Here is a 27,811-nt window from a genome sequence, read left to right on the forward strand (position 1 = left end):
TGCTAAAAATAAATCTGTGTATCATCAGCATAGAAATGAAATTGCAAAACATGTTGACAAATAATAGCACCAAGAGTGAGAATATAGATAAAGAATAGCAAAGGGCCCAGTACAGATCCATGTAGAATACCCTGAGAGAAAGCAGTGGCATTTGATTTGTGTCTGCCTATGAAAATAAGGTACTATCTGTAGTTATGGGCAGACCTAATCCAGGATAATGCAGTGCCACAGATACCTAGATAATCCCGAAGATGAGAAAGGTGGATATTATAAATGAGTTCCAAAAACAACAGTGAGATTAAAGAGGATTAAAATATTACTAAGGCCAGGTAAGTAAGTGAAAAGTGAAAATTGTCTCTTTAAAAAAAAAAAAAAACACTTAAGATGGTTTTCAGTGTGTTATCATATTAGTCTAAATTAGAATTTATTTTTAAAATGATTTTAAAAATTCACTGCATTTTTTGCTGTAGTTATGGATGAAAGAGTGGCTTACTTAGTTGCACAATTCAGTCCTCTGGTCTGTATTGCTGTATTGTTTTCTGTTTTAGCATTACTTCAATTAAGTACCAAAACATACTATTGGCAGAATCAGAAAATAGGAAGCTATTTAGTAATAACACACACTGTCTTCTGTTAAAATCAATTTCATTATTAGAAAATGCATAGAAGATCCGTATAGAAGACATACCCACTCTCAACATTAGCAGTATGTGTCTCAGGAAGGTACCTGCAGTGGTGGTAATGAACATCTTAAATGAGGACGGTGTACGTGTGGGCGGATAACAACAGGACTTGGCGATGCTCATTTCGCTGTGCCTAGGGAGCTGAAGAACTATTTGTGTAGGCCTTTTACACAAAGAGATCAATGGAATGCTATCGTGAACAAATGTATGAATGGATGATATATGGAAAACATTGTGGAACAGTCATCGTGTTCATTTTGTTTTTGTTCTGTGAGTTTCACATATGTATTCCAAAATCCCAAGCTTCTTTGCATAAGACTTAATAGTTGGGTACAAAAGGTATGGTCATAAATTTGAGGAAATTCAGCTTTACGAGGCGCGCGGTGTTGTTTAATCTCGCCCTCCCCTCCTCTCCTCTCACTGTCCACCAGATTCTCTGTCTCTCTCCTTTTTATTACTCAATGTGACGCGTTGGGATCCGCTGGTGCGCACAGTTTTGCTTCTGCGCTGAGGCTCATCACATCTCCTCTAGCATCACTCAGATCTTTGTTGCACTGCGCTGGAACGGCGTGAGGTACAGAGAATCAACACAACCTTGAGTGCGCTTCGAGTGAAGAGACGCCCACTGTTAGAGTGGCCTTTATAGTGCATTTGGAGAAAAAAACCCTGATTATTCGCCACACGCGGGGGAAAAAAAAGAATCGTTGAAAATGATAACCACCCCGTATGGCTATATTTTCATACTTGGATTTATGTTATCGTACAACTGCTAGCAACAACTCCTCTCTTTTCCAGTTTGTCGTTCAGAAGAAGGAGACAACAGAATGAGATGGACAGTTTTGCTTTTAGAGTACTTGTTGGTCAAAGTTATGGTGCTGGTGTGCAAAGCGGACGGTGAACCCGAACAGCAGCTCGAGGGCTTTTTTATGCTGTCGGGAACTAACGGGTCCAGGGAGAACGGCGTTTCCGAAAGTCCGCACACACAGGACGAATGTCGGGGATACTACGACGTAATGGGCCAGTGGGATCCACCGTTTGTTTGCCAAACAGGCAATTATTTGTACTGTTGCGGCACCTGTGGCTTCCGATTTTGCTGTGCTTATAAAAACTCTCGTTTGGATCAAAGCACGTGTAAGAATTACGATACCCCTGTATGGTTAAAAGGTCAAACGCCGTATAAGAAAACTGACCCAAGACACGACCCAACAAGGGATAAAACTAATTTAATCGTGTATGTAATTTGCGGAGTCGTGGCTATCATGGCACTAGTTGGGATATTTACAAAACTTGGACTAGAAAAAGCTCAACGACCCCACAGAGAAAACATGTCTCGGTAGGTTGCAAGTTTTTTGTGCGTTGTTTTTTTTTTTTATCACTTATGGAGAAAAAAAAATCATTCTAATTTTGTGTTACAAATACTGCAACAAGGCATTCTCAGATACGTCGAAATAACCTACATTAACTGAAAAAAAGACATCGGAAATTGACAAGCTATTGTTGGCATACTGCGTCTGAAATGACACTGCAGGTTGAGAGCCTCAATTTGAACGCTGTTTTCAATCAATGTGCATTTAGGAGTTCTTCATCGGTCGTGGTTGCGGGCTTATATGCAAACATAAATATGTAGAAAGACTCCAACTCATAGCAGGGAACTGGTTATTTGAAATACAATAAACATATACATAAACATAAGGCTACTTCAAGGCTACTGTAATTCTCATTGCGTGCTTTTATTTAGCTCTTGAGAAAGTAAGTTCCTTATCCTACAAAAACTAAACATCAGTACCGTGACCGTAGCAACCATTTTGCTTTCCACGCAGTCAACTCCTTTACGCACTAACTGCTGTGTCTCGTGTTCCGTGCTGCGATAAGAAAAGCACAACCCACCGCGTGCAGGTAGTGTAAATAAAGCTACCACTCCTATATGTTCAAAAATACAGCACCATGGACAGCGACGACGGCCCGGCAGCGCGCTCAGCGCCCTGGCAGCCTTGAACTGATCACAGAGAACGCTACGCATGTTGTGCTGAAATAAAGCTCTGATCACTTGGGCACAGTCTAAATGCGTGACCTATCGTGATGCAAACACGGGTGTTTTCGAAGCCTGTTTCCAGATGTAACCTGTTGTTTATTAAAGTGAAATCTTTTCCCTTGCCACAGAGCTGTAGCAAGCGTGATGCAGGGCGCGTGCCAAGCTGAACACGAAGAAGCCATCGGAATGCATGCACAGCACTATGACAACGTGCAAGCGAGGGCGAACACTATGCGTAAGTCACTCTGGAGTTGCTTTGTGTTTTATCCGTGACGTTTTCGGCAGCCGTGCCGAAGGATGAGCCAGCAGCACGCAACTGCATTTTAAGCGGGTAGAATTTTTTAACCTCTATGCTCAGCCACATTTAGAGGCTACAGAACAATATACGTGTTAGGCTACAGGTACAATGTTCCCACTTTTCAATATTGGGACTTTTGGTGCAACTTTGGTTGTGCAAAATGGACAGTTCTCTCATAGTGTACAATGAGAAATCCTTGTTTTCGACACAAGAAACAAAGCTCCCTGTTTGTGAAAGCCATCTATTTATAATACTGGGATCAAACAGCTCAACGTGCAAGGTTTCATCTGGAGTGTTTAAGCACCTAAATCTATAATCCATTTCTGGTGATTACATTGCTCTACTGTGTGGTAATCAGCTCCCTAAACATAGATGTGTGGGAATGACCCAAAGCGCAGTAGAGATTCAAATATCATGCTCAGAGGATCCATTTTGCTTTACACTGAGAAGGCAAGTCTGTTGCCAGGGGTCTTTCCTTCACAATTTAGCACGGAGATAATACCCAGTGCTACTCCAAGCAGCAGTGTATGCTGCAGACATTGCACTCTTAAATTTAACAAACAGTGGCTAAGACCATTTTTTAAAATCTGTATGCATGGATCATTCTGTAATCCTAGCCCTTGTGTCACTTCCATAACTACAGTGTAAAAGCATACTTGTACAGATTCCATCTCACATAGTCTTTGCCTTTATTAATTAAAATGTGTTGAACCTCTAATGAGTTTAATGCACTTTACCCTGGTTACCGGGGTTACCTGAATGTTATGTTATGGTTTGCATTTATTTACCGGAATTGCCAGTGCTGGTGTAGTTTAGTTGAGGCTACAGCTTCTGGATTATCTGTAGGTTATTAAGGCAATTGGAATTTTTTCCTGAAGGCTCTCAGTTAGTTCACCCAGTGAATTGCTTAATTAATTATGTTGTGTTTCACTCCAGCTACAAACAGCCTTGATATAGTTCCTACACTTATGTTTTTCTCCTTAGGCCTATGGTGAAAGTCAAGGGAAAAGGCAAAATGTTTTCTGCCAGCTTTTATGAGATGATGAAGAATGTGGAGGCTGGTCTTCCCTCATGCTAATCGCCAGACCTGGGTATAATCATGAGCTTTTGTCTTAGTTCCCTGAGCTCTGACCTGTTCCTCTGAGCTGCACTGAATAGCGCTCACAGACCCCGTGGATGACAATAAAGCACTTGAACTGAAAATCGGGGGAAAGAAAGTTTAAAATAATTGTCTTTTAATGGCTTGGTAATTTGATGTAATGATCTCAACGTTAACGTGCAAGTGAGTGCGAGTCCCTCTTTTCATGCTTATGTCCATTTTGATCTTCTGATTCTCCCAGTTTTTGATTAAATATCTTTCTGTTTTTGGGTCATGGCAATGAAATGCACAATTTACAGAAAGATGTCTTAAAATGTTTATACCATCAAATAAAACCGAACAGCAAGAACAACTAACCACTTATTCTGTTCCTGGGAAATGTTTTCTTGTTGCAATCTTTTTTGTTTCCGCACTCATGCTCGCTCTCTCTCTCTCTCTCTCTCTCTCACACACACACACACACACACACACACACACACACAGAGAGAGAGTCCAAGGGATTCATTCAGATACCTTTTCTCAAACTAATTACCTTAATGGAGTTTCTCAAAGAAGCAGCGGGGATCTATTATCCTTTGTTTATTAGAGCCTTATGCCAGCAGACATCCAGAATCAGGCAGCAACTGGAATCAGGGCGATCAGACACAGGGGCGAATACGCCTACGAGTGGGAGGATGTATGGATGTCCTTGTGTGACAGTGGCTTGTGTTCCCTGAATGCATGAATCTGTTACAGTTACAATGTGACTGCATGATGCTCGTGCGTTTGGAGAATTGCATTACTTCCAGAAAAGAAGAGGGAAGTTGCTTTCCAGATTTTGCTTTATAAAGAGCTTTTGTGTTCTGGCAGTAGCTGTGGCTGCTCTCTTTACATATACTTCTCTCTTTCATTTGTTAAAAATGGGGGTAATGTTTATTTATTACATCAATCTGATGCAGAACATACCTGTAAAATAACGTATAATGACTTGGGCCTTCTCCACAAAACCGCTGGTTCTTAATCGAGTTACGAGAGCAATTGACATGAACGATTTAGAGGAAGAGCAACAGCAGACGCAGCGTGTGCTGGAAGACCGCGGAGGGGATCTAGCACATGGCTCGCAGACAGCATGCAGTGTCTGGACGAGGTTGAGCAAGGGTAATGAAAGCTAAATGGAACATGTCAACAAAATCAAATGTTAATAGGTAATCAAGGAACGCTAACCAATCTTTCTGGTGTTATTCTGAAAAAATCAGATTGGTATGTAATGAAATGCTAAGTAAATCTTTAACATCAAATTTTGTGCCTAACAAATGTCTCTAACAAGTTTACACATTTCCCCTTGTAGACATTATCAAGAAAAAGGTTGAATATCTGTGCTATTTAAAAGCAATGTGACTCTTCATGAGTCCACAATGATAATCAGAGATCCTACGGAAAAACTGAAAACTGATTATGAAGGAAAATCTTGTACATGAAAGATTCTTTCCATCTCCATAGAGATCACCATCTAGGCCTTCATACAATACATCTGTAGTTGCATAGCCTGGACTAAATACATGCAGAACTGATTACAAATATCTTATTGCTTGACTAGGAGAGATATTGATTTTCTAGATTTGGATCACCTGTGTGACATTGTTATTTATATTTAAATCTGAATATCAGACTGTATTGTACTGCATCTATATAAAAAACAAAGATTCAATCAAGGATTTTATGTAATCCCTAATAATATACAACTTATTGCTGTTTTAACTATTGCAAGGTCAGACAGCTTTATTCCTGTACATTTTTAAGTCAGTCTGTGGGAAAAGTTGGATGTATTGCTAACATATGACATATTATTCGTAACCAAAGGTCCAGAGAAAGAGGACAAAACCACAATGGCGGATTAAAGTGCTATTATGCTCTCTGTAATTCCTGATGGTGAGAAATCCCCCTTAATCTTGAGCTTTTGTAAAGGAGTTCTCATTTTCTCAGTTTTCTGTTGTAAAGAATCAATGTGTTCTGCTCTTGCTTCTCAATGATAACACTCTATAAATAATCCATTGCAAGGCAGAACCTCCCTCCTTCCCCTTCTTTCTCTCTTTCTTTCTCTCTCTCTCTCTCTCTCTCTCTCTCTCTCTCTCCCCTGCTCTGAGGCTGTTAGCTGTGGGTGAAAACACCATGTGTATGTCCATGGCAACACATTGGCCCCTGTTGTCCTGATCCACCATCCTACCCCGATTACTAGGCCATGGTTCATGCTCCTTGAGGCAGGCAGCATATTTCTGTTGGCTCCCTGACCACAGCCACCAACACTGCGGCCACGCTACAGTGAGAGGTGCCCCCTGCCGGGAGTGTATTTGGGCCAGCATGGCCTCCCTGTTTTCAGAGAGCTCCACCGAGCAGAACTGGCTCCGATTTCACACCCGCAGGACAAGCTGGCAGCCCTCTTCCTCCTGGGCCGCCAACACGTTGGGGGAAAGGGACACATGGCCATCTGATGTGCGTCACTGAACTGGGGGCACGTACGGGTCTATTCTAGATGCCAATGCTAATTTTATTTCATATACACAAGGCTGTTGTCCATTATCGCAATAAGAAACACTGTTGTTGTTTTTATTGCAAGTACTAAAAGGTCTGAGGAAATATGGAGAGAGAGAAAAAAAAACCTTTAATGAACAAAATTACACATGAAAATAAAATCCCTGTTTAGAAATATTAAAGATACTGATTTAAAGCCTGCATGCAGAAACTCTGGCAGTCCTCAATGCTTAGTGAGGTACAAACTAGGCACTTCTGTTATCCATCCTCTGAGCCCTGGAGTGGTCTAAAGAGAAGCCTTATTCCTGCCACACCATCATGGTGGAAAAACTTTAAGTTAATGGAGGGCTGGAGGTTTTTTGCCCTTTATCCTAAAATATCCTTTTTTTTTTTCCTCCAGCATATTATGCAAATGCACCATTTAAATATCGCTGTAGATCTCAGGCAGTGTCTGTGGAACTCAGCAGATATGCATTATGTATTCATTCTCTTTCATTGGTGCTTAGTACAATACCAGGTCAGGCATGATACCATTTTGGCCTTCACATAGTCGGATGCAAAAATTATGATGTCAGACGTACCAAATGCACTTTTCCAGGTGGCTAAGTACATGGTATCCTTCTCATAGCAAAACACTGTGATGAAAATAAGTATTTAGCTCAAACAGTACTTTACTATCCAAATGCCGAATATCAGGAAAATGACAATCAGGAGGGAGGTTAAGAAAACATAATGCTGATTCAGTGGTTGATGCAGCCAAACACTGGTGGCCAGGCGAATCAATACAGGCATCAGTGGGCCAGATGCAGCGATGTCATTCTCATGCCAGCAGGAAGCCAAAACCTGTCACTGCTTTCACATTTAAAATGAACCAAGAACAGAGGTCATCATTAAAGATAATCACCTTACACCTGAGTGAAAATGGAGAAAGGTAATATTACAATGCAGGAGTTAATGAACGATAGTACATAAAGGCATCACTTGGTTTCTGAGTGAGAGAGATTTGTTTCGCTTCTACAGAGGCCAGAGCCTGTTGGTCTCTTTCCTCTTCCCACACAATGGAGTGAGCATCTTGCCCCTCTTTGTGCTCAAGTACACACACGCGCACACACACACACACACACACACACACACACACACACACACACACACACACACACACACACACATTCCTAAGTCCTTAGATCACCTTTTTTGTGGCCAAAATTATGCATAATTCATTATGTGTAGCATTCAGTTATGAACAAAGTGACATGTTAATGGATTTCCAGCAGAACACTTAGCAGTGTGCAACCATTTATCATTTTACATGATGGAAATTGGAATAATATCTGTCCTCAGTGTGCTCAGCTAACACTTTAAGTGAACAAAATTTCACCTTTAGATAATATCAGGTCTCACAGTTGTTATAATGCTACACCAACCCCTGGAAATACAAGTTGTGTGTAGTATTAGTGAAATGAATTAATGAATTTGGACCTTGTTAAAAAAGCTGAAGCCGGTGGCACATGGATTCGGTGTGGCTGAAGAGGAGCATGTGGATTTGTTTATGTTTGAAGATTCACACCTTACACCAGTTGTTAACAGCAAGGAAAGAGTATAGGTCAGAATATATTATGAGCTGTAACCAGAGACCTGCAGCAAGAATCACATTTTTAAATAAACAGACATTTTTCCCTGGCTATAGTTGGCATTCATTGCATAACAGGTGTTAAGCAGGATGGACTTGATAATTAATCATTTGAAACAATTCTGGTAATAGTTTCTGATGGGTGTGTGTGTGTGAGAGAGAGAGAGAGAGAGAGAGAGAGAGAGATCCTATGGAAAAGGGATACATGTTCTTTTCAACACAGCATGCATATACAATATTACCTGATTTGTGGTAAAATCTTCAAGAAAAAAATCCGATCTTACAAAATGTAACATGAAAATCCAACATTCACCACTAAACGTGTTTATGCTTTCATAAAGAAAGAAAGAAAGAAAGAAAGAAAGAAAGAAAGAAAAACAGAAAATCAGCCCTGTGACTGAAGTATGGGTGTGCTGGACACCCCTCTGGTTCTGTCCTCAATGTTCAGCTTTGATGTGTGAGCTGCATGTCTTCATATCTGCAGGCAAGGTTCATGTGCACTCAGCTGCTGAAAGAGCTAGGAGCTTCACTCTGGGGGGATATTGGTACTCCATATGGGAGCTAGGCTTTTTAAAAACTCCTTCAGAAGCAAAGCATGTCTTGGCAGCAGAATTTTCACCCGTCTCCAAGAGGAGGTCCTCTGCCTTGGAGAACTGTTTCTCGAGCACCGTTGCTAAGGCGCAGTGGCTTTGGCCCTCCAGCCTGCTTCTGGTCTCCTTAAAGAGAAGAGAGCACACACAGTGTTCAGATGGTTGACATGCCACACAGGGCAGCTGCTCTTTCAGGGTATAACATACAAACCTTTCGGATCATCCATCTGTTCTGTGTCCTCATAATACATGAATAATGTGGATTTTTCATGATCCATATGTTATTTCAGACATCTCTGTGGGTGAATGAGGCACACTCGCTTTAAAGTGGAGTGTTTTACACACCGCTAAGGCCACTGTACATATTGTACCATACAGATTTGGTGAGATTTGTGGGGGAACTGCTGTAGTACAGTATTTGAAGGTGAATCTGAACACATGCATAATGCATTTGCTAGCTCTGCCATGAAAACAGCTCCCCTATGATTTAACATGGCCTGTTATTCTTACTCTTCACACATGATTGCACGCTGATCGATTTCTACTGGACACTTGAGTGAAAATGCAAAATATTTTTATGTACTGAATACATTTGAGAAAAACATTGACAATTAATTAATTAAATTCCAGTTTCCAGTGTGTTTTTACTTTAAAACTGTTATGATTCTTTAAATATTTTGTATGAATCTATAACATTTTTAGGGACAATCTTCTTTTTTTTTTTTTTTTTTTTTACTTTGTAACCCGTCAGCACTTTGCACTGATGACAGGTCTTCAAACATCACAGCTGAGAAGGAAGGAGAGCAGGAGACATGTGACATGATTCAGGTGGACTATCTGACTCACGATGAGTCGCGATGACCTGAACTATCCATCAGGGTTTCTGCAACCACCACCAGAATCTACACCCCTTCAACCTCCACCCTCTCTCCCTCAAAACTCTCTCCGCCACATTTAGCCTTTTCAGAGAAGATGGCGGAACTGGTATGTGTAGGGGACATACCAGTTATTTCAGTCCATCACAGCTAGCCCAGAGGTTTTACCCAGAAACACAGGGCACCTCTCCCTGTCTTCTACCCCGTCCTCTTCCTGCATCTCCCTGGGGCAGCACAGAGCGCAGTACCTTCAGTGCAAAGGTGGGACTTCTTAACATCAGTTTAAAACATAACTTTTTGCCTTATTTGATACTTTTGCAGCATGTTGGAGAACCTCTATGAAGGGCCACACTCTGGATTTGGTCATTACTAAGGGCCTCAACATTTCTAATTTCATTGCTAAGGATGTGGCATTCTGATCATTGTGTTTGCTTTGAAACACTGATCTCTCTAGACTCTCAAACAGATGGTTTTGTTCAAAAACGTTACATAAATGAGAGTACACGTGATCAGTTTATGAGTGCTGTAGCTCTGTCACCATCCACAAGTGCAGATACTGTTTATGCACTCCTCCATCTTTTCAACAGGGAACATTTTGAATGTCATAGATGTTGCAAAGACTAAGAAGACCTTGGTCACACAGAAAGCTCCATGGAGAAACACCATGTAAAAAAAGTGAATGCAAGAATGCTGAGCTTTAAGTGGAGAAAAAACAAACTCCAAATTCACTGTGACATCTATTTTCTATTTTTAGTTACGTTTGACTAGAAATACTCATCTCTCTTAGATCATTAACAGGAATTACAACAATATTCACACTCAATATTCACACAAACCCCCAAAGCAAAGAACCTCCATGTAATGAAATATCAGTGATAAAATCAGAAACATTGCACTTACCATCAATATCTCATAAATAATAACACAAAACTTCATCACCAACCAAAAACAACCAGATTCTTATTTCACAATTTAATACGACTGACCTTAAAATACTTGCTGATACATGTTGACATCATACTTTTCCAACTGACTTTCCTAAAATCATGTTCATTTCTGTGGCAGCTGATCTGCTGCAAGTATTTAATGGCTCATTTTTATTGCATATATTCACTAAATCACTAAAACAGCTTCCACTAAGCAACTCTTTAAAAATAAAACTCTGGAGTCTTCTATACTTAACAATGAAACTCCTGACTAAAATCTTCCTATCATATGTAAGATAACATAGAAAGTAGTATGCAATCAACTAACAAATCTTTTAATGTCAGGGTGTCTGAACCCACCATAGTAGTGAGACTGAATTCATACTAACCTATAGAAATTTGAACAAGACAGACTGTTAAAATGTCAGTCCTGGCATTACTGGATATTAGTGCTGCATTTGATGCTGTAGCTCACATAGGACTTCTAGACAGGTTAGAAAATTGGGTAGGATTGGCAGGAACTGTCCTCTTGGTTTGGGTCTTATTTAGTAGTCTGGAGTTAGGATTGGCAGTTTTGAATCCGATAGGATAGCTGTAACATGTGGAATCCCCCATATATATACACAACAAAATGTCTTATCACAGTTATTCAGATACACAGATATACCTGGTTTCCTCTCCAGATGATCACAGCCCAATATACACATTCTGTCTCTATTTGGCACATATAAATAACTAGATGAGATAGAATTTACTTCTGTCAAACGAACACAAAGAAGAGTTTATGATATTTGGCAACAGAGAGAAGCATCTTAAATTTAGTGCACATCTTGAATCTGGGTGTTAAGGGCAAAGAAAGTGCAAAAAAGTAGGAAGCAAGCAAGTCTCCGACTGAAGAGTTTAATGAAAGTAACCTGAACATAAGCGTGCACAAATAAGCACAACTAAAGAAAGCCAGTGTAGTGTTCATGACCGACAACTGGCCATATGAACACAAAGGGCTTATAACGGAACAACATATCTACATGAAGACACAGCTGACATGGAGAATGAGACTCAGCACCTGCATATGACCAAAATATATAAAACATGTGCAACAGAAAAGCACAATGTAAACAAAAGTCCACATGGACGTTACCACCAGCAAATAGAGGGGCTGGCAGGGAGGCACCATCACACTAGTGATGACCCAGTCAAAAAACGGACGACCCAGTCAACATTCTTGGTGTTTTAATAGACTCAGATCTCGCCTTTACTAACTGAGCTTCTGCACATCCCAGTTACTCCTATTCCTTACCATGACCTCACAGTTTCCTTCGAGAACTCTGGTATCACTATCTGAAGCTGCCCGTAGCCTGGGCATAACTTTGGACAACCAGTTGTCGTTCTCATGTTTCTAATCTAACCTGGTCTTGCAGATTCCTCCTTTGTAACATATGAAGGTTTTGGACCTTTCTCTCGCAGGAAGCTACCCAGGTGCTTGTGCAGTCTCTTTTGATCTCAAAGCTAGACTAGTGCTACTCGCTACATGTTGGTCTTCCTCTAAGAGCCATCAAACCTCTACAACTTGTGCAGCAGCATGACTGGTCTTAAATCTTCCAAAGTTCACACGTCACTCCACTGCTGCGTTCCCTTCATTGGCTTCCAGTAGCTGCACAAATCAGATTTAAAACCTTGCCTACAAAGGCAAAAATGGACCAGCCCCTCCATACATGATATCAGTGGTCAAAGCCCGATCCGTAACTCGAGTACTTCGAACCTCAAGTACGGCTTGGCTTGAAATACCATGCTTACAAGTCTCATGGAAGACAAGCATCGAGACAATTCTCTGTCCCGGCTCCTAGATGGTACAATGAACTTCTGCGTACTGTCTAGACAGAAGAGTCCCTTGCAGTCTTCAAATGCAGATGGAAGACATGGAATATTTCAATTACTTATTGTTTATTACACTTATCATTGTTTAAGGTAGAGCATACACTTATCATTTATCATTGTGTAAGGTAGAGCATCAGCTGTGATCCCTGTATTTCTACAGTATTCTAGATAATTGGTATATTGGACTCTAACCTACTCTACTGGCTAGGATGTATTCTATGAGTAAATGACAAAGCACTTTTGTAAGTCACTCTGGATAAGAGCGTCTGCTAAATGACGTTAATGTAAATGTATCCGCATCAAAACAAGCACCAAAACATTTCTGTCATCTTAATAACATAGCTGGCATTAAAGGCTGAATATCCCAACAACACTAGAGAAATGCATGCATGCTTTTAACTCCAGCAGGGTTGACTCTAGTACTTGTCTCCTAACTGGACTTATTCAGACTGCTGCTGTGAGACTTTTAAGTAAGACAAAGAAAACACCACATTACGCCAGTGCTAAAATCTCTACACTGACTTCCAGTTAGTTATAGATTACTATATTATAAATCACAGAAAGTATATTATAAATCACAGAAATACTTTTCAGGTATGCTCAAAAAGTCCATGCACAAAAAATCCATGATCCATGGACACAGGGCAGCTTGTAGAGCCTAGAACTCAAAACGACATGGTAAAGCTGCATTTAGCTCTTATGGTACACGTAACTGGAACCAACATTCAGATGAACCAAGATGTTCTCCAAAATGTGGCAGGTTTTCAAATCCAGATTAAAACATTTCTAATCTCTTGTGCTCCTGTATATATGTACTTATGCACTTTCTGGCAGCACTGTTATTATTATTATGGCACTTTAGTCTTTTAATGTATTTTATTTCTTTTAGTTAATTTTATTATTCTATGATTTATTTTTTTCTATTCATTTATTTTAATTGCATCATTATATTTTCTATTTAAATAATTTGTTTATGTAACCTTTTGTCTTTTATCTTCCAAAAATCCTCTCAAAGTGATAGATGTAATACACTTAATTTTTTTAATTTACTTATATTATGTCTTTGTAAAGCACTTTGAATTGCCACTGTGTAACAATGAGCCATTAGGAGGTGGACGCATATGCGGAGAAGAGCGAGATTTATTAGGGGAAAATTCAGAATCTTAATCATTGGAACAGTCCAGGGTCATAGAGACAATACAAAGAATCCGTGAATACATAGCGAACAAAATGAAACAAAACACTCAGTGACAAAAAAAATTGGGTAGCAGGCTATAACAAAGACACAAGCAATGATAAGACCAAATAACTAACACTAGCGATAACAAACGGACAAAAAACGAGGCTTGGAATAACACACATAGGTTAGGATTCACACAAACAGCAGCTAGAACGTAACACAATGATCAGCAAACACACAGGGAACAAGACAGTTTAAGTATAAGTACCAATAAGAACTAACAATTCACAGGCGCTACAAATGAAAGGCAGAGAAAATGAAACGCGGAAGCAAACCAAATACACGAGACAGGGTAACCATGATAAGGATGCTAGGAGGGGCCAAACGTCACACCCTGTGTATGAAAAGTGCTTTAGAAATAAATTGGTCATGCCATGCCTTTAGATGCATTCTTTAAATTTCATTATCAATCTTAAAAAGTCCTTGTGCTTATCTGACTATGGGTTTAGGCTCTGATGTAAAGAAGGGAGCAGCACAGGCAGACCTACGTGACGGCAGGCCACAGGGGTCTCAGAGGAGGCGACGCTCGTCACTGTGCAATCGGAATGACTTTGGAGCCTCCCTCATCGCCTGCGTTTCTGTAATGTCAGGACCATGAGTGGCAGTCATGAGCAGAAAAGTCCTGCACGATGTGGAATGGAAAGCAGCGGTGGGCACCGATGCCCTTCTCACACCGCTATCCCCCGGGATACAGAGCTCCCCGAAATACTCCCTTGCATCTTTAATAAGCCAGTGGAGAGGTGTCTCATGGCCACAGTGTTGACTTGCTCTCTGTCTGCTTTTGTGGCAACCTTGATATATTTAACCTCACCCTGTGATCCTTCTGGTGGCCGTGGGCGCTCAGACAGAAGCAGAAGCAAGGCAGGGCGTGTTTGGTTAGGAGCAACAGACACGGAGCTACACCGCACAGAGATGATGTGTTCCCCGGGCTGATGGACAATCACAGGGGGAGACAAAACCAGTACGCTTTAGGGCTTGAAATATTCACGACCAATCCATTTGTCTTGGTTTTTGGCTCTCCAGGATCCTGAGCAAACAGTGCTGAGTGAGTGATTTGATGATCTTTTCCTCACCTCTGGGAAGAGGATGAGGATGAAGGGATGAAGTCGTGAGCCACATCCATCCAGTAGTCCAGCCAGGCTTGATGGATCGCTCATATCAAAGAGGTGACGTTTTGCAAATCAGCATCTGAAATGGGAACAGGGCACATTGCACGTGTCCTGTTCCGCTCAGTTGGTGGCTGGCCTCTTGAATCAAGTGGTTCCTGGACTGGAAGAGTATTTAGTTTGAACTCTGTTTGAGCCATTAAAAATATTGTCAGCATTAAGTCTGAAGTATTTACGTCATTATATGGTATTAAATTACTAACATGCAGTGCACGCTTGTCAAAACAGACCTGTCCAGAATAGATAAGAGCAGGTTAGAGTGTGGTGTTTTTCTCCTGTTTCAAACACACAAAGGGCTGATGACCCAGATACTACCTGGAAAACATGCACACATACCTCAAGACGGTATATCTAATAAAGGCCTCTCTTCCAGGCCAATAAAGATTTAACAAGGTAGTTGGTGGAAAGGAAACAGGGTTATGAGTTAGGAGAGAACACTACTCTGTCAGCATACGTCAGTCTCGCTGGGAATTTGCACTCACTACCTGCGCTTGCATTAAGTAATGCTGTTGTTGTTATTTATTCAGCACAGTCCTTCCAAGAGATGGGGGATGCAGCATTTAAACTCAGATTTAATTATTCGGCCACCCCCCCCCCCGACACATGCATGCATGCACGCGCATGCACACACATACACACACACACACATGCACACACACGTGCACACACACACACACACACACCCCTTTATGTGAATGTACATTCTGGCCTTAAATACATATACACATATTTTAATAAATAGGCTTATCTACCTACATTTTAAATACAAATATATCTCGTGTATTGTTTTGTCATTTTAAAATGTGATAAGAATAACCATTTGTCAGTCTTCGTTCAGATGTGCTGTTAATTGGAGCATACAGCATGTTCATTTGGCAGCCTGAATGATTGTGCTGTCAGAGAGGAATTGCAATGGAAATGAAAATAATTTCAGCCCACCTGCCCCAAAGCTGTCACTTTCAAGTAGTCTAACTTTTGATTTTAAAATTCAGTGTCATGTGCAGTTCTCTGCACGTCATCAAAGTCTCTTTAGAAAACCTGATGGCCAATAATCTGCGTGCACAAGGGATTCTGGGGCATGTCTGCTGTGATAAATGGGTCCTCTAGATAACTTGGTGCCATAAGCCTGCCATTTATTCCGTTGCATTATTCTGTCTTTCTCACTGCTCTGTATTTTTGGATGTCAGAAAAACACTGCTGTGATGCTCACTGTTTCAATAGCTTGGTAATAACAAACAATTTGTTAGCTGTCAAAGCCTAACCGAAGACAGCCATCTATTTTGTCCTCTTCAAAAGGTTCATATTTGAGACCTGAAAATACCTGGTCAATTGAATTTTCTCCTTGTCATATATGACATCTCATCGCCTTTGGTTTAACACTCTCTCCTAAATTTCAGCACAACGCTACATTGTCAGTAGGTTGAATAAACTGGATGGGTTTGTTTTGTACAGAAGGTGTTTTTTCAAGTCTCAGGATATCTAATATTCTGCATGAGTAATGAGCAGGAATGAGCATAACGAACAGATGAACATATGAAGCTGATTATGTGGACACTAGTGTTTGTAAGACCAGTCTGGCCAATCTCTCGCCTTCTAGAAGACCGGATACCGTGTAGGCTGTTAGCATTAGATATGTGCACAAATTCAATCCAAAGTCATTAAGTTACACTGCATTGTGCCGTTGAGCCAAACCGAAGGTCAGAGGTCGTGCACTTGAGCTTCGGTTTTGGTGCATTCTCCATGTGCAGAGTGTGCAGCTGAGCTCCTGCTGTGACCTAGCCATGTCCAAACCACAGAACTTTGACCGTCCCAAGGGCCGATGGGCTCTGGTCTTTGTGAGAGGGCAGCCCGTCTGGCATGGGGGTGGCATCTCAAATGCCAGCCACGTTGGACTATCGCATTTCTGAACTCGGAGGGGGACCTGCACTTTGCCCCATTTTCAACCATTTTCCAACATCAAACTCTCAGTTAGGCAATGTGAGTCAGCAGTATACACAAGGCAATGTTTACATTTGCATTCTCTCCTTCTATTGCTAATGCCGTTTCTCTGACAAATTATGCTGGACTGCAAACACGGAGACCTTCTACGCTTGCCAATTAGCCAAACGGAGAATGCTTAATGTCTTTGTCTTGTGTGTTTAACTGAGAACTGCTCATTAATTCTCCAAGCACACATGGTTTCCCCACTCTGCAGTCTGACACAAACAGGTTTATTTCTAGACACATGAATAAGCATCACACTCCCATCGATTGCAAACACCACTTCCTTAGCATGTGGGTGGTGGACACCATGTGAGAGGCAGGCTCCTCGCATCACAAATGGAACGCAAACAGATGTGTTGCCATGACGAGAGAGATAGCGTGAGGATAAGATAGTGTAAAAGCAATTTGCAGCTGAATAGTTTGGGAGGAGGTTCTCCCTGTAGAGATGAGTCAGCACCAAGCACAAAGCAAAGCAAACTCTGATATTCCCACTCACACCCGAGCAGAACCAAGCACAGGATCACTCCCACTTGCATGCTACTTTTGTCAAATTTTCAAGCGAGTAGGCTGAGAAATCTGTGGTGAGCGGAGTGAACAGCATGCACATTTAACAGAAGTGATCTGGTCCGAAGCAAAAGCGTCTAAGAAAAAATTTTGAGGTTACTGATGCCATCCTGTCTCTCTTGATCACGCAAAATACCATCACAGTTCATTTCGGTTCACTGGCTTTGGTTTGTATCGTTATTCTTGGCTGGCGTACCTCACATATTTCTCCAAATCCAACATGGGGCAGAGCGATAGGAGGCGGAGTCTGTGGACTACTGGAAGCCTTCTGGAGGCAGGACAGGAGCTGCATTCTTTGAAGTCGAGGAAGGATAAAAACACGCAGGCTTGAAAATCACTTCTCTGCAGTAGAGATGTGGTCTGAAGTGACGAGGAAATCCACAGATCTGAGAAGGCTTAAGGTCACGTAACATGAGAATAAAAAAGTAAAAATTAACTGGAGTACATTAATAATATTTGATAGGAATATGGGTGTGAATTTTAATCAAATTAATTGTGTTCCCTATAAAAGTAATTCATTTGGATTAAGGAATTGCGAATTGCATGTTTTGAAATATTTAGGAGCGAATCCAGCTGTTTAAAATTCTATACTCCGAATGGGTAGATTATCAATTTCGGTGTCTAGAAAAGATGCAGAAAAAAAGACAAGTAATCTAAGTAATCTAATTGGCTAATCAATCCAATTAGAAAGCTGCTTTGACTTCATCAAAACACCTGTGTGCACATTTTTCTAGTTTTGTCAAGAAGTTCCTTTTCTTTATGCACATGTTATTGAAACTTTTGGCAAGATGGTAAAAGCTCTTGGTAGGACATGCTGCCTGTCCTGCCATAGTTAGGAGGTCAGTAGCAAGTTCAGTTTCAGCCAAGAAGCTGAACTCCTGACCTTTGTCCTTGTTTACTTTTGCAACCTATTTGCAAAATTGAACTTGAAATAAATGTTTTACGTTTGAATCTTTACACTGGAATTTTAAATAATCGAATCCACTATTCAATATTTTATTTAAAATTGACACTTTGTTAATTAAAATGAATTACTTTCACAGTTATTAAATTTTAATATTAAAAACAGGAATAAGTATAATTCAATAATTATGTAAAATATAAATAATTCCAGTTCAGTTTTTTCATCCCTTCCCTTCAAACAGTACAACGTTGTCCTCGTTTCTGTGCAGCCGTTATCAAATGCACATTACATAAGGGGAATGAACAAATCACATAAACAAAGTGTATATCAGTGTTTGATAGGAATGGGAAGACTGTGAGGAAAAGGGAGATTTAACACAAAGAAAGAAAAATCACATTTCCAGCATTTTTTTTAAACGATTCTTTCAATATTATAACATCTTATTTTGCACAGTTTCTGGTTCAGTTGCATCTGTGGTTAATGACTCAGTGACGTGTGCTGAAAGTGCTAAGGGGAGAGATGGGAACAGCCATTTATTTTGATGACAACTTTCATGCGAGTCCACTGAACCTTGCTGCCTTTGTTTACTCCTGGAAGGCCAGCACAGCGCCGCTGCAGACCTGCGTGGTCGCTCAGCAGCTTGGCTGCTGCTGCGTGACTCATTGCATGGTGCTCGGCGCCGACGTGTGTCAGCAACCCTGCAGCAAGGCTAAGTGATTAATTAGTCACAACAGGAGTAGCTCGCTGACAGCCACGGCGGGCAGGTTATGGCTCCTTTGTCAGCGTTTGCGCACTGACACTCCGTCTCGAACAGCTGGAGGGAGGTGAGGGTGAACATCGACCACGTACATGCGCTGGTCGCTCGGGCGCTGGTGGAGTGAGCGTACACCCAGCGGTTTTTCCCATTTTTTTAGCATTTAGAGGTGCCTGGCATGCAGACCCTTTTCTCTCTGATTGGTGTAGAAACGGTGGTTCAAAGTTCGGGAGGCTCTTGCTTGATTACTCCTTGCTCACGCTGTCCTTCCGTCTTTATCTAAAGCCTCTGCTCTGCCACAGTAGCCCACAGATAAAAAAGAACCTCCAGGATGGACCCAAATCGATATTCCTAGTGGAGGCAAACTGCTCTTCCATAGCTGTGTCCTGGAACAATGCAAGTGTCTAACCTCCTTGGCTTTTGTTTCCTTTTGTCGCTGTCAGAGGTGCCCCAGATTCACAGCGTGGGCCAGGCACGGCCCTACCCTGCCCTGAGTCAGCTGGCCCACGTCTACGAGCAGCAGCAACAGACCAGCAAAGAACTCAACAAATACGCCACGCTGAAGGCTGTGGGTAAGACCGAGATACAGTTACACTCTTCAAAAAAGGAGCTGGGATAAAGAGAATGCGTTTACTCGCGCCGTCGCGGGCGCGTTCCCCATCTCCTACAAGGACGGCACGAAGGTCTAATTTCCCCTTGTTATGAGTGACACACCTAGACGTAGTCCAGAAAAGCAGAACAGACTCCATGGAGTCACTGTTATTTCTTTTTTATTTAATTGCCTTCTCCTGTAAATTCCCAAAGGAGCCAAAACCACAGGCTGAGAGCTGGAGAACTGATAAACCACAGTTTCCGATCAATAGTTATATTCCCTGTCCCTCGAATGCGCCTCTAAGGTCACGGTATTGGATTTCTCCTGGACATGGAGATGTGGCACTAACTAATAAAGCAACACGCCAGGAAATCCGCCCCAGAGATATTTGGATAGCCTATCTCCCTTTTATGTGAACAAATCTCTGGCCAATTACCTTTCATACGTCTGTAGCAAACACGTGCCATTCTACACAGTCCATACCTCAGCTTGATACCCAGTTGGTTGTGTTCTCTGCTCACAGTTCAGCACAGTGCCCTGCACATAAACAATAATGGCAACAGTAGGAGTTGCCCTGTTGTCCTGCACTGTAGATCAATTGTGTAAGCCTACCACAAGTCAGATGCAGAGCTACCCTGAGCAAAGTTGAAACTGACTCACTGGGAGCAGTGATGTAATTGCAAACTCCATCTAGAAACAGGGGTTTCAAAATCAAAGATTCTGCCTTATTATAGCTGAGCCAAACATATGCTCTTGAACACCAAGACTAACTGGTGTGATGGTTGATTGAGCGCAATATGTACGGCCAGGGGAACAGGATCTGACGAGCAATACACAAGATTTATCATCGCAACACACACCAAACTCAGTATGTGTGGGAAATTTATCTTCAAGGACGCTAAAGTAATCGGCTATGAAGCCTAGTCTGAGAAAGTCACATGAGGATAACTGGCACTCTGGGTTTAAGAGTAACGATTCAAGGGTGGACGTCAATCAAGCAAAAAGACACTGACTTCCTGGCTCACACTTGCCAGACCCTGATGAGCCATTAATTTTATGACATTATACTCACATCATACTCACTGCTAGTAACATGCTGGTCTGCGGTATATTAGCGTAGACCCTTTTGCGGTTAACCTATCATTCATGTAGCTGATCGAAAAGGTGTTAAAAAGATCAACAAGATCGTGTTTGAAATCCCCCTGGAAACAAATTTTATTGAGGACTTTTATAAATGACTGAAGCATCCCATTAGTTCAGTGACAGTCCCAGTGGTTCCACACAGGGGCTTCCTCTCAATGAACTGCATGACAGATTAAAGGTCAGAAGAAGACATTTGATAAACAAATGCCAGTGAGAACATTCAAGCCCTCTGGGACGGCCGGGTGAGCCCTGGACGGCCCGCCATACTGCTGGGACGTGCAGACAGCACAACCATAGATCAATGATCATTTGCTCCATAAGAATGTAACGCTCCTGTTCTGTCTAGGTTGCCTCACCAGGCAAGCTAACAGAAGACAACCATTCTTGCTGCTGCATGACTAATAGATGGAGTTTATTTGTTTCAATGAACAGTTCATATCTCAACTCAGTTAAAAAAAACAAAAAAAACACATCAACTAGAAAACCCATGGATGGACAAAAACCTAACTGACAAAGATTGAGAATAATGATAATACCATCGACATTGTTGTTGTTATTGTTGATATTGTCATCACAATATATATTATATATGATAATATATGATAATCTGTTAGGGGGTGTAAATATAACCTTCCTCTATAACCACTATTAAATAGCAGAAGGTGGTTTATTAAGATACACAGCATGACCAGTTTTTACAAGCAAAATTATTATTTAAAGAAAGACCAAGTAAGACAAATTGCAATTTAATTTCTCTTCGAATCATTAATTTTTCTCTTCTGTTTCGCTGTCAGCGGCGAAGGCCAATGGTGACTTCTACAATAAGCAGCACCACCACTTGACTGAGATGGCAGCTAAAGGCAGCCTGCCGCTCCACACGATGCGGGTGGAGCACGTGGAGCCGACTGCCTCCTACGTCACCGAGCTCCCCTGCCCCAAGCAGAATGGACAGAAACCCAAGGCCGTCAAGAGCCACGTGCCGCACCACGTGGCCTACAGCTCCAACACCATCGCCACCACGGGCATGCTGAGGGGCTGGGATGCCACGGAGACGCTGGGCCGCCGCAAGAGCTACGGGCCGAAGAAACCGTGCGCCGTGGGCCAGATGAACCAGCTCAACCCTGCTCGTAGCCACCACTACCTGCCCACGCAGCCCTACTTCGTGACCAACAGCAAGACGGAAGTGACCGTGTGAGGTTTACGGTCACGCCTTCGCAGGGCTCGTCAGCCTCCGGTCGGAGCAGGAGAGAGGCGGGGAACGATCACTATCCTGACAGAAAGCATCACTCTGCCCCCTTTTGGAATGGAGGCCCAACTGCAGAGACGAGCCAGTCACGCCGTGATTGGCCGAGCACGAGACAGGTGGTCAGTAGGCTTTTAGAGACCTCGCCGTATTAGCTGACTGTGATACCTGGCAAATTCCATTGTTTCCGTGAAATGTTCACTATAGCATAGATCCATTACAATGTGTTCGTGTTCAATCGGTGACGGTGATAAAGAATTTTAAACAAAGGGAACAAGAAAAGAGTCAAAGTAAACAAGCAATAAATACAGTCTAACACACCGAAACACCAAGATTGATTATAAAGTGTTGACTCTTAAAAGGAATAAAATGCACTGCGGTAGTGAGCCCAAAGATCCGAGGGCTGGTCTGGAGTGTGTAAGATGTAACCAGGAGTCCTGCAGTATCAGAGCTTTGTGATGTACATGATGTCTTTAGAAGGCTCTTCCCTCAACTTCTACTGTTTCTGATTTGGTGGCAGATGCCTTATTTTGAAGACACCATTGAAAATCATGAGGAAGGAATCACCAGTGAACAAGCGTCATGTAATGGGGTGTATTTTAGGGCTGTACCTTTCATGCTCACTTCACAAACGCTGTCATTTAATTCAGTTATTCTCCAAAATCTCTGCCATGTAACCAGCTTCACAAAATGACGTTTCTGTTCTCAAGAGTTAGTATAATCTCGTAAGGAGGCCATTTCTAGTGGATTTGTCACAGTACCATGAGGTAGCACTGGCAGGTAACGGGTGGGGTGTGGAGTAGTGATGGGCACTGTTAAAGAACATGGTCACTCTGCTAGAAATTGTGCCTGTTAGCTCTTGATCTTTGGAAACAAGTGTTTGACCTCCCTTTGGAATATTTAACGTTCATTTCTTATGTGTTTTGTTGTATCTTCTTGAACGCATAAGAGCATGTTGAAATACTTGTCTAGTGTTTCTTCACGACAGTAGATGTTTTGCAGCTCAGTTGCCACCACAGGGTTTTATCATTTTTTGTTCAGTAGTGTTTAGTATTGAAGGAACATTATTTTTTCAGACATTCTGGTGAAAATGATTCTCAAAGTATATATATTTATACTGTTGCCAGTATATGTATGCAAATGATACAGTACATTGTGCCAAGAATTAGCTTGTTGAAGTTGTGTAATTTTATTATCTATTTGTCTTTTTCACTCAGTTGTACATTGCGGATAAAAACTGTTTTCTGCTACTGCATCACAGTATAATGGATGTGGTTGTTCTGAAAATAACAGTATCTTACAAAATCAAGTTATAATATTGGAATAAAATAAGGATTTCTTTCTTCATTCTCTTCATAATATACATTTTTTCCATTGCTGCCTGCACTGTCAAAGAGAAGTTGCTGATGAAACAGGGGAGAATTTCCATGACAAACTACTGGGTTCAGTTGAATTAAACTAGCAATGAGTAAAGCAGGAGCTATCAGCACAGAACACAGGAAGCCCAGGGTTAGCAGATCAGATGGAATAACACCAGTCTCGCATCCAGATCAAATTCATATATTTGTTTCTTCTGTTCCTTAGTACCCAGCCTGCACATCACCAGTTAAACAAAAAAGACATTTTTCTACTTGCCTCACTTACACCTGATGGTTTATTTCTCTTGCTGCTGTACTCCCTCTTTGCATCCCATATATATATATATATATATAAACTGTAACTATAGTAAAGTACACAGAGTACACAACGGGATAGATTTGTTTTCCAGACACTCCGGTTCACCGCACATTCTTAAATGTAACTCTTTGTGATGCCAAAGTGCGGAATCATATTTTGTTTTTTTGCTAGGACAAGAAGCGGCCCTCGATTGCTTCATCTTCACTAGCTGAGCTGAGCTCCCTGTAGAGGGCCTGAAGGAAGGGGGGGATTTGGGTTGATTCGATTCGGGCTCTTGGAGCTCGAGCGAGGCAGCCAATCCGATCCTCAGCTGGTACTCTTTCACTTCTAAAACAGGTGGCTGGAATTAGCCAGCGGCTGAGCGCACTCAGTTCTGCTGAGGCTTTTGACCCTGCCAGGCAAAGTTTTGGCCTGTTGGAGGTTAAAGGGAGGTGCACGGAAGCGCCAGCTGCAGGTGACCTAATTAGCAGCATCAAGCGCTTTAGCGTGCAGTCTGTCCGGGGGGCCGGCGGAGTGGAGCAGGCCGACAGACCGACCAGGAGGCCCAGCAGTTCTGCGGCCAGAGCTTCTGCGCTGGGGTCTGCTCTGCCTGCCGTACCGTTCGTCACTGCAAGAGCTTTTCATCTCTTCCATCTGTCATCCTAATGGTGGAGTAATCTGGTCTTCTAACTGACATCTTAGTGGGGAAGGGAGATGTGTATGTTTAGGCAGGAACCTTTATTTTAACAGGAATTTGTCTGATCTCAAGGCTTCATTTTCAACAATGTGCTTTGTATGTGTGAGGAATGTTGCCATCCATCAGTAAATGCTGTTGTCACATAACATGGAAAAAAATGGACAAGCAAATCAGCAAATCAACAGTGCTGAAAATAAAACCGTTTTACAAATGTTGATAAGAACTTGTGTCTGATTTTGTCTGGTGTCTCTGACAAATTTACTATTTCTAAATCTATTCATATCTATTCATAAGCAACATGTGTTCCTTGCCATACACCCTTTTGTTATGATGACCATACAGCAATTTATTTTCTTACTGAGAAAAATATGAGGTAGTTATGTGGTCATTTTCACACAAAATATAAAAAGGATACAAAAGAAAATATCAATATCAAAACAAAACAAAATATCAATACAAAAGAAAATTTCAATATCAATATCTATTGACATACAATATAAGAAAATATAGTATATCTATAGATTTTTTTAAAATTATATTTAAAAATAAAATTAGAAATTATACTCTAATCTGACGAGACACAACCTCTTTACAGCAAGTGCTTCCCTTTGCACTGGACCTCAGGAGGATCACTGTAGGTGATGTTGCCTTCATAGAAGTCAGATGTCCCCTCTCAAACAACCCTTCATAACTCACAGGAGGTCCTTAGAGCTGACAAGTGATCAGTTTAGTGATCAGATTCTTAATCACACAAGCATGTAATAATTCCAAATTACACTTACAGACAAAAGAGAAGGAAACACACCTTGAATATACCAAGAGTAAATTGTTTGAGCAAATATTAATTGAATTTAAATGTGAAATGAATTTAATAAACTCCACAGATTGTGTTATAGATGCAGACTATGAAATGGTTATTAGTTTTATGATTCAGTTAAATATGAAATATTTTCATTTGGATGTGGCAGCTAATCTGGTTCAAGGGCCCACCCACATGCACCCACATGCATAATTTTGGAAATGAGGAATATAATTCACATTGCTTGTCATTACTTTACAAAACTGTACCATTTCACACTGTAGAAATGCATGTGTTTCTAATTCTTTGTCTGTTAGTCTTAATAAACACTGAGACTACACGCTTTCTTATGCAGCTTTGCCATGCTGCACACAGGTGAATGTTACCATACTGCACACGTACTGCATACACACAGTGAGCCGAGCTCACCAGCTGGAAAACAGACTTGTTACACTGCTGTGAATCAGTCAGAGAAGTCGTCCCTTTAAACATGAGAGACACGCGGACATGAAGAGTCGATGCTCATTTCAGCAGCAGCCGGAGCAGAACAAAAGCAAAGATGTGTTCTGTTCCACGATACTTCACCACAGCTAAGGAGATATCATTTCCTTAATTCACCTCAGCTGCCTGCAGAGTATTTGGTTATTAAAACAAAAAAACACTCTTTCTCTCTGTATCCTCTTGCAATAAAATAAGAAACAGGCCAATTTCCCGTAAACTACATACCATGTTTTGTGTCCTCTACTTCATTATCTGCAAAAAAAAAACAAAAAAAACTTTTCATCATTGTGATAAATGCATATTCTACAGTCGATTAATGTATCTGGAAGCATGACACTCTGTGCCAGCTAAACTCAAACCTTCCGTTCGGTATTCCATGTTATTGCTGCTGTTGATGATTTCTTGGGAGTTTTTGTTTTGTTTTCATATTTTTGGCTTCAGATGTACTGGCAATTCTTGAAAACATAAACAGAGGTGCCCCTTGTCTGCAAGTGGTTCTAACGTACATTCCTTCTGGTTTGCACGTGGTTTTCTTGAGTGTACGCTGAAATGTGAACAAAGAAGAGAGAGTTAATTATAGCAGCACCTTTTTCTTTAGTCTGCTTGAAAGGACCCTATTAAGGCCGCACAACAACCACTGATGCAATCTGTTACTCCAGGCAATCACTGCATACAGAGATTTTGAATGAGCTTGTTCCAAAACTGGGAGATTTCCATTGTGAAACCCAACCGCATGACTATCCCTGACTTGCCCAATACAGCTCTTGCTATAAGTGGCACTTCCTGGCACTGCCAGGCCTCTCTCTTCCGAGCTGTGGCGCTGGGCTCTGCCCAGTGTGTATAGCAGTTCGCTCTCGTCCAGCACGGAGGCACTGGATCGCCGAGGAGACAAGCAAGCCGACAGCGAGGAGCGTTCGCACACTGAGTCACTGGAGTGAGATGTAAATTTGCACCACTAGCAAATGACTGGTACAAATACTTCATTGTCTGCGCTTAATATTTCTGCCGAAGCAGAGTCATTGTTGATTTTTAGTTGGTAATGAGGCAGGGCTCATGCCCGAGGCCAGCTCCTCATCAGAGAAAGGCCAAGAGTCCAGGCCCCTCCCATCTCGATGGGGCAGAGCAGGCAGACGGCTGGACCTGTGGCTCGCCATCTGGTCTGTTGAAAGCCCAGATAAAAGGCCCTCACACAAGACCTCCTTTAAAGGCCATCGAAGGCTCCTGTCCACCTGACTGACTGCTCAGTGGAGGCGGGTAACGGCCCCTGCTGGGTCTGCCTGCCGCTTCGGACCCTGGGGAGGCTCTCCCACAGCATGGGGCCCTGGTGCAGGATGTGCTTAGCTTTCTGTGCCCCTAAACGGCGCTCACGGCACCTCCCCGGGCCCAAATTGTGACGAAGTACCACTGGCGCCCAGTTTGACCGGCCCGATGTGTGTGTCCCCCCAGAGGAGACACACAAGGCCAGAGAGAGAACTGCAAGACAGACTCAGCATTGCCTTCAAAAGGCATTAAAATGATGAATAAACCATGGTAGGTCATAAAAGCAGCTAGCAGTAGGTTTGGAAGAATATATTCGACTAAGTCTTTTTGCTCCGTGCTGGGATGTCATCCTGAGTAATTAGGATCTGAGTGGCAGGTTGGAAACTCTAATATCAGTATGTCTTTGTTACTGACAGGACCTGGACAAGGGACCTTTACACTCCTGAAATTATACCAGGTGAGTATTCAGTAGATCTCAGCTTCACACGAGCTATTTTAGCGCCTTCAGATGAACTCCCAGATTAAGACGAAGCTCAGGCTAATATATCAGCATATATTAGATGGGCAACAATGGAAGAATTTTCCTATCACAGAAAATTCATGAAGTGCGCTGTGCATATCCAGAAAGAACATTAATCAACACGTGCCAATACCGTCCAACACCTCGAGCCTCTTGCAGCCAGGAATGTCTATATTATGCTATTATACTAAAGCAATCTCAAGCAGCTTGGAGTTCTTTTGTAGGGAAGCAGTTGGTCTGTTGGTGGTCAGTTTGACAAAATTAGGAGCGTGA

General features: G+C 41.8%; 1 protein-coding gene across 1 annotated transcript; it reads left to right on the forward strand.

Moving 5' to 3' along the window:
* Positions 1 to 1,159: 1,159 nt before the first annotated feature.
* Positions 1,160 to 22,134, forward strand: shisa9a (shisa family member 9a). The gene is made up of 4 exons (XM_027005963.2): positions 1,160 to 2,016; positions 2,844 to 2,950; positions 19,571 to 19,699; positions 21,657 to 22,134. Exons 1-4 carry the CDS (start codon positions 1,508 to 1,510, stop codon positions 22,055 to 22,057), a joined length of 1,146 nt encoding a protein of 381 aa, XP_026861764.1. The 5' UTR covers positions 1,160 to 1,507; the 3' UTR covers positions 22,058 to 22,134.
* The last annotated feature ends 5,677 nt before the right edge of the window (positions 22,135 to 27,811 follow it).

Source organism: Electrophorus electricus, chromosome 14, assembly GCF_013358815.1.
Source record: "Electrophorus electricus isolate fEleEle1 chromosome 14, fEleEle1.pri, whole genome shotgun sequence".
Taxonomy (NCBI): Eukaryota; Metazoa; Chordata; class Actinopteri; order Gymnotiformes; family Gymnotidae; genus Electrophorus; species Electrophorus electricus.